The sequence below is a fragment of the Myotis yumanensis genome, unplaced genomic scaffold (genome assembly GCF_028538775.1).
Source record: "Myotis yumanensis isolate MYYU_CA2020_CCGP unplaced genomic scaffold, mMyoYum1.0.hap1 SCAF_2, whole genome shotgun sequence".
Lineage (NCBI taxonomy): Eukaryota > Metazoa > Chordata > Mammalia > Chiroptera > Vespertilionidae > Myotis > Myotis yumanensis.
In genome coordinates, this window is record NW_027223753.1 from 56,872,551 (window position 1) to 56,885,555 (window position 13,005).

General features: G+C 42.3%; 1 protein-coding gene across 2 annotated transcripts in view; it reads left to right on the forward strand.

The window, feature by feature from the left end:
• Positions 1–13,005, forward strand: part of AK5 (adenylate kinase 5) — a 189,644-nt gene that overhangs the window by 139,113 nt on the left and 37,526 nt on the right. For both annotated transcript variants that reach the window (XM_070405402.1, XM_070405403.1), the window contains exons 9-10: positions 7,377–7,419; positions 11,577–11,621. In XM_070405402.1, coding sequence (XP_070261503.1) covers positions 7,377–7,419; positions 11,577–11,621 — 88 coding nt within the window. The remainder of the gene's footprint in view (positions 1–7,376; positions 7,420–11,576; positions 11,622–13,005) is intronic.

Consider the following 13,005-nt stretch of genomic DNA (forward strand, 5'->3'; position numbering starts at 1 on the left):
AATACTTCGGAATTGTCACTCCCCAAAGCCAGCACTGCCTCTGGCTCACCAAACTCCAGCCAAAGGAGAAGGGGGTTACGTAAGGAGGTCTTTACACCAGAGCTTGTGCAAAGCACGGGGGGAGGAGGTTGTGGGGTGGGGGATGAGAGCGGTAGTAACTGGCTACAAAAACCAATCAGAACAGTGCGCCCTCTACTGGAGGGGGAGAGGTTAAGAAACCTCATCGTTACAGGCCTGGCACCACAGCGCTCCGTGAAATTAGACATTAACAGAAGTCCACTGAACTTCTGATTTAACAAACTTCCCTTGCAGCGGCTGGTGAGAGAAATTGCTCAGGACATCAATCCAGATCTGCGCTTCCAGGGCACAGCCTATGGTGCTTTGCAGGACGCAAGTGAGGCCTATCAGGTTGGCCTCTTTGAAGACACCAATCTGTGTGCTATCCATGCCAAACAAGTAACAATTATGCCAAAAGGCATCCAGCTAGCACACCACATACGTGGAAATGTGCTTAAGAACCCAATATGATGGGAAACATTACATTTTTTAAACAAAAAATCTCTTCTTCCTATTATTGGCAGTGCCGAACAGTGTATGTTTTCCCTCATAGGATCAAAAGGTAACTAAGTATATGATTGCAAGTGGAAAATAGGTGACAGAAATCAGGTATTGGCAGATTTTTCATTTTCATTTGTGTGGGAATTTTTTAATATAAATGCAGGGACATAAAGCATTAATGCAAGTCAGAATGTTTCTGTGAGCAAGTTTCAGCAGCTCAAATTCATAACAATCTTATATAATAAAAGGTTAATATGCAAATTGACCAAACGGCGGAACGACCGGTCGCTATGACACACACTGACCACCAGGGGGCAGACGCTCAACACAGGAGCTACCCCCTGGTGGTTGTGCATTCCCACAGGGGGAGCACCGCTCAGCCAGAAGCCAGGCTCACAGCTGACAAGCCTCTCCCACCTCCATGGCAGCACTAAGAATGTCCAACTGACAGCTTAGGCCAGCTCTAAGCCATCAGTCGGACATTCCCCAAGGACTCCCAGACTGTGAGAGGGCACAGGTCTGGCTGAAGGACCCACCCCCACCCTGAGTGCATGAATTTCGTGCACCAAGCCTCTAGTTATATATAAACCTGTTAAATTTTTCTGGACAATGCCAGCATTTGGACGTTTTTTTAAACAAGTGAATTTCCCATTGATGGTGGGGGAAAGTGCTTCAGGCTGCAAAGAGAGCAGGAGGTACACCCGTGATGAGCAAAGAAGTCAGAAGGAAGAGGCATTAGGAGGAGATGTCAGAGTCCTGCGAGCCCTCCACCTGCTCACTCCTTACAGACCTACCTTGCCCCAAGCCTACTTCCTTTTTAAAGAGAGATGGTGGAACCATGGCTGTCTCCTCTGGGTGATATGTCTCTTTCTGAAAAACACATAAACATACATCTAGTGTGTTTTACTCTATTAATTAACCTGATTTTCCATTTTGCCGAGAGTATGTCATAAGGAGTCTGTATTTTCATAGAACCTATTAAAACTGCTAGAAACAGGCCAATAAGCTCTGTAGGTCCCAATGGTTGAAGCTAAGCTTAACTGTTTTACAGGGACTCAGAAAACAAAGAGGTAGAAGCCAAATAACTCTCCTTGGTAAGACTCTAGTCCAGTGTGGCTCTATGGCTAACATTCCCTTTAAATGAGACACGATCAGAATGGGAACTTCGTCCCTTGCTTCACCCCACCAGCCTGACAAAGCCCTGCTTGACAACGGTGCCCCATTTGACATAGAAGAGGAGACCAAGGTGTTTTTCACACACTCCTCTAGCAGTGAGGTGGAAACAGGAATTTATAGGAAAACATCGGGAAAAAGTGTTTTCTTTAAAATCCCTTATTAGAGCCCTGGCTGTTGTGGTTCAGTTGGTTGAGCGTCATCCCATGCACCGAAAGGTCACCGGTTCGATTCCTGGTCAGGGTGCATACTCAGGTTGTGGGTTCAATCCCAGGTTGGGGTGTGCATGGGAAGCAACCAATAGATGTTTCTCTCTCACATCAATGCGTGTGGTTTTTCTTTCTCTCCCTCTCCCTTCCTCTCTCTCTCTAAAATCAATAAAAACATACTATAAAAAAATATGAAAATACAAGTATTTTTTAAAATTCCTTATTAGAGACGGGAACATTTAAATTACTTTTTTATGTATATATTCACTTCATACATAAAAGAAGAAAAATACCATTCCTCCTAGAGAACTGTGAACCACTATTTAGCGCAGCTCGTTTAGAGAACCTGCAATTTAATAAGACTGAGAGAAGGTTCGCCTAGCAGCCCCTATATTTTTCCTCCCTGTTTACTCGATTATACAAGAACTTCCACAGCAAGCAGACTTCTAATGGTGTACACTTCAGTGAAAGAGAAATGGTACTTGTTGTAAAATAAATTCTTGGGTATAAGTAAATTATATACCACTTCCCATACTTTTTTTTTTTTCCAAATTGCCCATTGCTTTAAATGAAAACAGGCTTTAGTGAGAACTGTAAACACTCAGAACATTTCTCAAGGACCAGTCTCCCTCCTCCCTGCTGATAAAATGTAGTTATGTTTCCGTTTTCCAATAACCTTCTGCTGATGAACCAAGAAATTTCAAAACTTCATCAACAGCTCACCAGCAAAACCTGAGAACTGCTCTTTCAAAACGCCAGGATCCAACTTCCGTCCCTCTCTTAGCAAATGAGCCCACTTTGCCTCCATTCATATTGAGGCAGGCGTTCCAGGGTTCCGGGGGCTCGAGGGCCCAGGGCCCACGGAGGGCTCTTGGCTTCGCAGAGGAAAGAATTCAAACATGAGCCAGCGGGGAGCTTAAAGGGAAAGTGAGCTTATTAGTGAAGCACTGAGACCGAGAATGGGCTACTTCACACACACAGCAACTCCCCTCTAGTGAAACTTGCTTCCTTGGTTGAGGTTCATCTAACTGCGGGGTAGGGTATTCAATGAGGGGGAGGAATAATCAGGACCTTCCGGGGAAAGGGGTGGAGATTTCTCAGAGAAGCTCCTACAGTCATTTTGTGCCCCTCTATGACAGTGGTTCTCAACCTTCCTAATGCTGCGACCCTTTAATACAGTTCCTCATGTTGTGGTGACCCCCAATTTCATTGTTACAAATTGAACATAATTAAAGCATAGTGATTAATCACAAAAACAATATGTAATTATATATATGTTTTCCGATGGTCTTAGGCGACCCCTGTGAAAGGGTCGTTCGACCTCCAAAGGGGTCGCGACCCACAGGTTGAGAACAGCTGTTCTATGATCTTTCTGTTTATTGCAATGAGCGTACAATGATACTAGAGGTTACCCTTAGGTGACATGAGTCTCCATGTCGGATCTAGCTGGTCTCTGCTGGTTTAAGCCATAAATCCTGTGCCGAGGGTGGCCTTACTATCTTCCTGACAGTTCCTTGCAGCCGTTTCGCCACATGTCCTGCCTCCAGGTGGCACCATGGGCGTTCATTATACTTGTGCCATGTAGTCGCTCACCGCACCCTGTCCTCCTGCACTTCACGGTGATGCTAGAGCTCTGATCCCAAAGGAAAACACACACACCTACTAACGTTCTTTCTAAAATTAGCACCACTATCCAGCCTTGCAAAGGCAGCTTCTTGCCTCCACATCTGCACGGGGAAATAGAGCTGGATGCGTGCGAGGAGCCTTTGCTCTCCTTGTGGCTCTGGCTTGACTGGAGACGAGGGGACAGAGACCAAAACAAAGCAGTAACCCAAATCCCGTTTCCCCATGAACCCTGAACCCCATTGTGAGGCTCTAAATATGGCACTTCAGCAGGATTCCCGGTTTTTCCCCATCAATCACCAACATATCATCACATATGAAGCTCAGAAGATGTGGCCGCCTGAATGTGTGTGTGTGTGTGTATGTGGTCTGGCTGTAGCTGTCCCACCCTCACCAGTATTAATCACATCATTGCGGGCTGCCTTGGCTCCTGGCTTATGAGTCATAAGTGGCACTTACATAAAATCTGTGCCTATATTTGTACTATCCCTCTTTGTCAGTTTGTTCAGATATGTAGCCTGCATCATGCCTCCCAAGTCATCAATGTCTCGTTGTAGTCACAGAGCCTGACCCCACAATTCAGACTGACAGGTGACAACGTGCTGACTGGATGTAGCAGCCACACAGTAAATGGCTGTGACACAAAGAAGCACCCACAGGCACACAGGGTGGCACTTGGTCATCAGTGGGTTGTGTTTTTCCAAAATACACCTCGCTGAAGACGCAGCTACAATGCAACTGGATGTAAACACCTTGTCAGATATTTTTGGAATAAGCCTATATAACAGTTTGCTCCTTATATAATTGACATTCCAAAATCAATGCCTTTCATGCAGAATACACCTCACATTGGAACAGAAAGAGCCTCCAGGAGCTGTAGAGCATCTTTTGCTTTTCGTTGGCTGTCGGTGTGTGTGTGTGTGTGTGTGTGTGTGTGTGTGTGATGCCAGAATAGTTTTATTTACAAAAGAGTCACATTGGAATCATGAGGTTTATTCTGAGCATCACTAGAAAATAACAGCCTCCAGTCAAACATCCCATTCACCTGGGCTTTCGTGTCAGTCAGCGCAGCGCGTCACATTTCTGGCGCAGAGCCGATGACAGTTGTGTCTACGGTCCAGAAACCTGTTCACGATCAATGCATTCATAGAAATAAAACTAGGGCTGATTTAAAGCATTTGGGCCAACAGCATAGAAGGCTGTGGATAAAAACAGGTCAGACTCAAGCAGCCAAATAGAGGTCTGATAGGCCATTTAAACATGGCGCATTGTTTTATAGATTGAGATTAACCCTCCTCAAACTCGCAAAACATGATAACCAGGCACAAGAAAGACTACAGTTTAGCCTGTCCGGTGGGTGTGAGTCTGATAACTTAACAATAATATTTAACAGGGAGGGGCAGGACTCAGTGGCTTCCTCTTAACATTACCTGGATAGATTCAGTAGCTGTTTCACAAGCAATAAGCAGAGTCTGAACAGTCCTTTTCCAGCAAAGGCTATTAGGCCTCTTGCTATGTAGCTGCATTGAAGGCAGACATGAATGGCTTCAAATAGGTCCCTAGAAGCAAAGCCTCAGCTGGGGATTCTTGCAGGTGTGTTATTAGGGACGCTCTTAGGCTAGGGCAGGGGTAGTAGCTGAGCAAAGATGTGGTCCCTGCTGGTCTGCTGCTGGGGTCAGCCTGATCTTGAGGGGAACACTGAGGCACAACTTATACCAGAGTCACCCAGCCTGAGGAAGGAGCCAGGCTCTGGTGAGCCCTTAGCAGCAGCTGGGAGGTGGTTGTACCAGCCAGGTGAGCGCAGGACACTAACAGGTCCATTGTGGTAGCTAAGCTGATGGGACTAAATTTCTAGGAGCCTTGCTACATGGTGAGACATGTGGTTCCCATCCCAACCATGGCATCGCTAAAGACCCGATGACATGACCATGGGCCCCTCGCTTGATCTCACTAACCATCTTTTCCTCATCTGTAAAATGGGAGAGGCAGATGGTAGGGTTGGATTTTCAGTGATTGACCTATACTCCCAGCTCCAAAGTGCAATGATTTCAGCAAGAGAAAGGAATGGGAGGAGGGAGGCTCCCGAGGAATAATCAAAGTTTTTTCTACTCAGAGAAGAGAGTTAATTAATGCAGATGTGTCCCTGAATGACCACTCCATTACGTACTCTTGTCCACCTGGAACCGTTCTGGATACACAGGCAAATCTAAGAAGACAAGCAGGAGAGCTGCCCTGAAGGCAGGTGTTCTAAAAGAGGAAGGCAAGGCTCTGTTCTCAGACAAAGCTCTTTCAGAGGAGCATTAATGCAACCAGGCAACCTCATTTAACTGAGTCCTGCATCAAAGCAAATCAGAGGCCGAGGCTGTCCCTGCAAAATAGCACAACCTCAGTAGCAAGAGCAATTTAGCAAAATCTATCACAATTATAAATACATTTACTCTTTGGTTGCACAGCCCCATCTCTGGGAATTTATCCTCCAGCTATAGGTGTATGAAATGACTTCTATATAAAGTTACTTACTATATTACTTTTTCAAAAATAGTCCAAGATTGAAAACAATTCAATGGTCCATCATAAAGGAACATCTATGGGACCGTCCATACAATAGAATATTGTACAACCGAGAACATTCTGTGCTAATATGGAACGTTCTCTGGGAAATATTGATATGTAAAAAAGCAAGGGGAGCCCAGCCGGTGTGGCTCAGTGGTTGAGCATTGACCTATGAATGAGGAGGTCACAGTTTGATTCCTGGTTCGATCCCTAGTGTGGGGCATGCAGGAGGCAGCTGATCAATGATTCACTCCCATTATTGGTGTGTCTATCTCTCTCTTCCTCTCACATCAATAAAATAATATATTTTTAAAGCAAGGGGAAGAACAGCATAGATTAGTATGTCAATATAAACACATATGCATGTACAATATAGGTATGCTTCTTTCTATGTACAAAGTGGAGGTATAAAGATTATATATTTATAGTTAAGTGTATCCATGGATATCTGAAAGTAGTTTTTCTGTGTATCTGGAAAGATACAAAAATAAATAAAAAATAAACTTCTATGAGTGGTTACCCATAAGGGGTGAGGAATTGGGAGATGGGATGGATGGAGACATAGGTGGGATCAAAAATTCTCACCAAATGCCTTTATATAAATTTTTTTCAGGATTTTTTCCAAACACCATGGGTTCTTCTATAAGGAAAATGGAGTAGCTGTCTGATTAAAAAATAATACGGAAATTTAAAAGGCAGACATCAATCAAAGCTGGTCGTCCCAACTTGCCTTATTTCATGCTTTCGTTTTCAGAGATTGGCAAGGTTTGGTCCGTATTTAATAGCTGCAGAGACCATATGGCTCACAAGGCTGAAAGCATTTACTGCCTGGCCCTTTACAGAAAGTTGGCCAAGGCCAGCTTTAAGTTAGAGTTGTTTGTGAAACAGCTGTGACTGCCCTATCTGAGTTTCGGGTCCTGGAAGGTTTTGCCTTCTTGAAATCAGCTTTTCTGACCACAAATAGGTTATGCGCCAAGAAAATGAGGCAGGATATTGAACAGGTTAAGAAACAAGCATAAACTCTGAGGAGATCTGGGCTTGTTCCTCGCCACTCTGTGGCGGTGCACAGGTTAACTTCTCAAACTCTGAGTTTCTTCATCTGTAAAGGTAGGTCATAATAGGCTTCCCTCATAGAGTTGTTTGGAAGGTTAAGTATGTTAATGTTGGCAAGAAGTTTAACACATACACACACAAAAAGAAGAAGTTTAACACAATACCTGTTAGTCTTATCATCTAATATTTTTATTTTTTTATAAACAGGGCGATGACCAGTTAAATGTATTTGGAGAGGACCCCACAGGAGGTGAGTTTTCTTTACTGAGCAAACTTGTCACTTGAGTGGCTTAGAATGTGTCTTTTTTATTAATCACCAGCAAAGAGATAATAAACTACCAGCAACATGCACTTTTCCCTTAGCCAGAGAACACAGTTAAGAGGGGAACTCTGTGCCTCTCTCCCCTCTGGGTCCATGTGAAGAAGCAAAGGGATGCCTAAGAGATGCACTTCCTCCAGCCCAGAGAACAGAAGAGGGTGCTCTGGGAAACTATGTTTAGGAAACACTAACACTCAATCGCCCTCGGAAGAGTCGCATATAGAACAGCACAGCAAGGCTCCCGCAAGTCCTGCAGCAGAGAGAGCTAGCTAACGTTAATGAAACGTTCTTCAGTTTTTGAAAACACAAGTCCTTTTTCTGGATAGTAGTTACTATTCTGCAGTGTATCACTGGATGCAACCTAAGAAACACCCAAATTATACTGCTTTATAATTTTTGTCGTTAAAAGTCTTGCAAAAACTAAAAAATAAAAATAAAAATAAAAAAATCCAACCACAATTAGGTACACATGAAACTGAAAATAGATTACATTATCTGAACTTGAGATTGTTCAAAACAGGTAAGGTTCATGCTTGCCCTAAGTAAAATACCTCCTAACATTATCACTCTGTAATAAATGTTATCATTATAGTCCATGGAAATATGTTTGTATTGACTATGAATACATACAAGTGAGTTAGCTTTCTAAATAGCCCCAACTCTAATCCTGCGCTGATCCATGAGCATGAGGTGATAAAGTGTCATTTGATAATGGCAATAGCAGTATGTGAAAATCTCAGTCACCAAATGGCATCATGGGGATTCATGGGGAAAGGCACATAAACATGAGTCAAGTGCAAATAATGAACTCAGACCCACCTGGATAGGGATTGATTGATTGCCTAATAAAGTTGCCCTTTTTTCCTGGTTATAAAATTAACACATTCATTATAGAAGACTTTTTAAAGTAGAAATTTAGAATCATCTAAAACCTTATGGACTCTAAGTAGTCATGGTTAACATTTCTAGTACATTTTATTCCAGAGTGTTGTTTATATACCTATTTTCACAGAGTTGAGAATACACATGTATATAATACAAATATTACCTCCAATTTTTGTGCATATCATAAGCATGTTCCCATGTCATTCAAAACTCTCTATAACCTTAATTTGTAATGGCTACATTACCTGAATGTACCATTATTAATTTTAAAAAATAACTATTTTTAAAAACTGTAATAGGATACATATACCAAAAATAATAATAATAATAATAACCAGAGCCACTTTCCTAGATTGCAAATAAATTAAAAGATGCTCAGCTTCATAAAGTTAACTGGAATTCCAGAGGACGTGAGATGACCCTCTGGTCCCACAGGTTAAGAGCATCTATGTGTTTTTGCCTTGAATAGAAAACTCCAGATTACATAGGACTCTGCCAGTCTCCATGGGCTACTCTGTGAAGAGACTGGGGCATCTCTGATTAAAAAGAACAACAACAAAAATCATCCTTCAGTATAAAAAAAAATTACTTCAAAGACCCCAAATTCACTTTTTCCTCTGCTTCCAGCTCTTTCTCCCCTAACTTGTTCCCCTTCTATTCCCAACCCAATTCTTCATGTCCATTCTCATTCTCTCTCTCTCTCTCTCTCTCTCTCTCTCTCTCTCTCTCTCTCTCTCCCCCGTCCCCCTGTTGTTAGGCCTTTCACTCAGCTCATAGTGGATTCCCGCAAAAGGTAGAATTGAGTATATAGATGAATTACCCCAATTTCACTAAAAGTAAGTTTTATAACTCAGAAAAAACGACCTAACTTTCCAAAGTACTGAGCATCTACATAAGGCATGAAGTATAAATCAGAGTCCTATCAGTTTATTTAAAGTGTAAAACTTGTAATTTTGCCACCAAGATGGGAGATAAAAACCTTCTCTCTCTCTCCAGGTAATTACATTCTACCTGTCACTTTAGTCAACTCACACCCATAGGATGAGCAAAAGCAGTTATTTCTGAACCAGGAAAAGACCCTGGAGCTCCACCTAGGAGCCCAGGGCTAACTCCATCCTGCCCCACTCTCTGGGCTCTCCCCACTGAGAGGGCTGCTCCAGGAACCCCCACACCCCAGGGGCCTGGAGCTCCAACAAAAACACCAATACCTTTGAACTCCAGTGTCTTTACTTTAAAACTGCATGGAAATTTTTCATGAAGTGGAACAAACCACAGTATCCTACATTGCAATATATTACTGTCTAGTCAACGTATCTTGCAATTTGTAAAGTATCTCCCTTAGCAATAGGGTTAACAAGAATAATAAAGTATTCAAAATTGTCTCCTCCTACTCTATCTGTAGCCACATCTGTCCAGCTGAGGGAAGGATTCAGCTTCGATGTTGTTTTGTTTGTCTAGCCTGGTGCTCTGAAAACATGACTTTGAATGTTAACTCTTGGTACCATAGTCCACACCCACCCACTGGTTTAGAATCTCTGCCCGGCCTTTGCCTAAGCATAACAGAGAAACCTTTCTGGAAGTTCTTGTTTGTGGAATCAGCCTGCCGTCCCCACCCCCACCCCCACGGGTGTGAGACCAAGCTGCTCAGAAATTAGCCAGTTGGAGAAGGACTTGAACATGATGAATTTCTCTGATTCTCCTAAGGCCTGTGTTTTGAGCTTTTGCCGTCCCCATTTGCCCAGGATGGCCTGTAGGTCGGAACAGTGTCTCCCAAAGTGGCTTCTACTGAATCCCACTCTGAACTTCACAGCATCCTGAACGAGCCCACACCTTCTCGGCCTGCCCAAACGCTCCAGGTCCAGGGCGGAAGGCTGCCCCTGCCCTGGCACAGTTGAGTAAGCGGCCTGCTAACTCTCACCGTGTGGTAACAGGTTCAACTCCTGATTGCATGTAAAGTCTAATCTTCATAAATGAAGCCTGATGGCCTTAAGCAAAAGTGCAATATTTGTCCCTGCTCCTCTCTGAAGCAGTTGTGGGTGGGGCTGCTGTTTTCTCTACCCTCAGATCCTCACCCTAAACATATTTCGAATTTGAGGCACCCCTGCTTCCAGACTCAAGCAGTAACCACTGGCATTTTCTGAGCCTTGAGATTGGAGCTCCCAGAGCCATTCCCAGTTCAAGTTTTTGGTTGTGGCCATCTCTTCAGGGGCCCTCACTCTCACCCATGGTCTCTTAGGATTTTGGTTTACTTTAGGAAGATATCTTAAACATACAGCATCATAATTATGGCCCAGGGACAAAGGAGGCCATTTCCTCATGTGGCCTATTCATTTACAGGAACCACAGGTCATGGGTATTTGAACCAATTAGAGACCATTGGGTCCAACACCTTTATTTTACAAATGGGGAAACTGAGGTGCAAGGAAAAGAAGTCATTTGCCTAAATCAAGTCAGGTGACAGCAGGATAAAAAATGGAGCTCATGTCTACCCATCCCTCCTGGCTGCCTACTACAGCACGTGACAACTGAGCATCTTTTAGGGCTCCACAAACTCTAGAGGGTTTCCCACTTTGCCAAGATGTCTAATCATACCTTTGCCTTAAAGCAGTGGTTCCCAAAATTCAGTCTTCACTTGTCACCTTTGTGATTTTTGCTTTATCTCTATACTACTTATTATGCCATATATTATTCACATAATACTTTTCACTAAATTGACTCACTATTATTATTTATATACATTTATTTTTAAAATAAATTTTATATCTCTACCTTAAATGGAAAATAGCATTATTTTTTTGTACATAGTATCTATTTGTAAACTATTGTCTTCGAGACTCTCTTTATCAAAGAGAGATTAGTAAATGTTTAAAAATATGAAGTAACTCACAACTGAGACACTTAAGAAATTTTTAAGTAATTTCTTAAAAATTATCTTTATTTGTGATTAATGCTATTTAATGGCTTATTAGTTTCACTACCTAAAGGTGATCATTTGTGTTTAAGTGAAAATATGTTACCTGGGTCTAGGAATAGGCCGTAATGGTCACTGGTGTCGTTTCATTATGGACTATTAACACACTTACTCATCTTCAAGCTTCTTATCAAGTAAAACTACAAGATTTTGGTTTTTACGTAACATGAGCAAAACCAGGGTTTCAATACAGTACTTCCTGCCAATAACTTCAATTATTCTTACTTTAAAGGTTTCATGGAAGATTTAAGGAAGTGTAAAATTATTTTCATGATTGGTGAGTAACAGCCCTCAATTTTCTAATGCAATTGCTAATAATAACAACTTGGTAGGGGAAAAGGCTATTCATTTCTCACCCTCTGAAGTCTTGCCTCCTTTTTAGTTAAGATAACACCCAGCAGCTTTCGGATTGCTGCATTCATCTGCACAGTTTTATGTTGCGTTTGGATTTGTATCTTTTCAGCTCAGACAACGGAGGGTTCTCAGTGGGCCCTCCCACTTCAGCACTCATTTGTGTGGGTTGTTACCCTGGACTGTCTCCCACATTCAGTCACCCGCCAAATCCTTACTGGGTGTTGGACCCATGCTGGGCAATGAACAAGGATCTCAGAGCTTCCATCTTGGATGAAAAAGAAGAACAAATCAAAGTTTTATCACAAAATTAGAAAGGCTACAAAGAGCTGAAATAGAAAAACTTACACGGAGGGTTTGGGGTAGCATTGGGTTTTTAGTTTATACAGGGTAATTAGGGAAGGTTTCCCTTGGAGGTGACATTTAAGCAAAGAACTGAAGGAAGAGATGGGATGATTGAAGGGATTTACGGGGGGTGAGAGAAAGGAAGAATTCCAGCCAAAAGAACATGTGTTAAGCAGTAACAATTCTTGAGCCCAACCTGGGTTCTATATCTGACTTACTTGCCTCTAGTTGACTTGACCTTGGAATCTGGATGGATTCTTGCCAAACTTATTTTGCATTCTTTCCAGAAAGTAAAAGTGCATTATTTCTACTCCTTACCAAAGAGAAACACATCATATTTTCAAAGAAAATTTTCCTTTCCCCATAAACTTTACTCAGTTTTCTTGGCATCAAGGCCAAGATGCAATAAATTATACTTTCTGTTTCGCTTTTATCTTAGGGGCCAAATTAGGATGAGGAGAGCCTCTTTAAACTTGGTGTTCAGGAATCCAAGGAATGATCCTTTAGACATCTGCATTTTTAAAAATACGGTGCAGAAAAGGCTTCTAAAAATAATACCGCATATTTTGTGGTGGTTGTTACTGTCTCTAACATGAATATTATTTCATATGTACCCATAGTTTAGCACTCACCATTGAATTTTGACATGTATTTTCAAACGTCACTTCTATCTGTCTAGGATAACTAAAGATTTCAGCTCCCCTGTCCCTCAATCCTGTGCCCTGTAGGTCAAATAACACAATATAAAATCTTTGGCGTCAGACAAAGCTTGAGATCCCAGAAGGTCTACAGATCACACTCAGAACTGCTGCTCTGAGCAAAAGGCTTTTCTTCTATCCAAACAACCTCTCCAGTATGTCAACTTAATGGTCAGTCACTATTCTAGTAAAAAAAAAATATTTCAGCTTATTGTGTGGGCAGTAAAAGGTACAAAGCCACTGTGATCTGAGGAAAAATAATAGTTC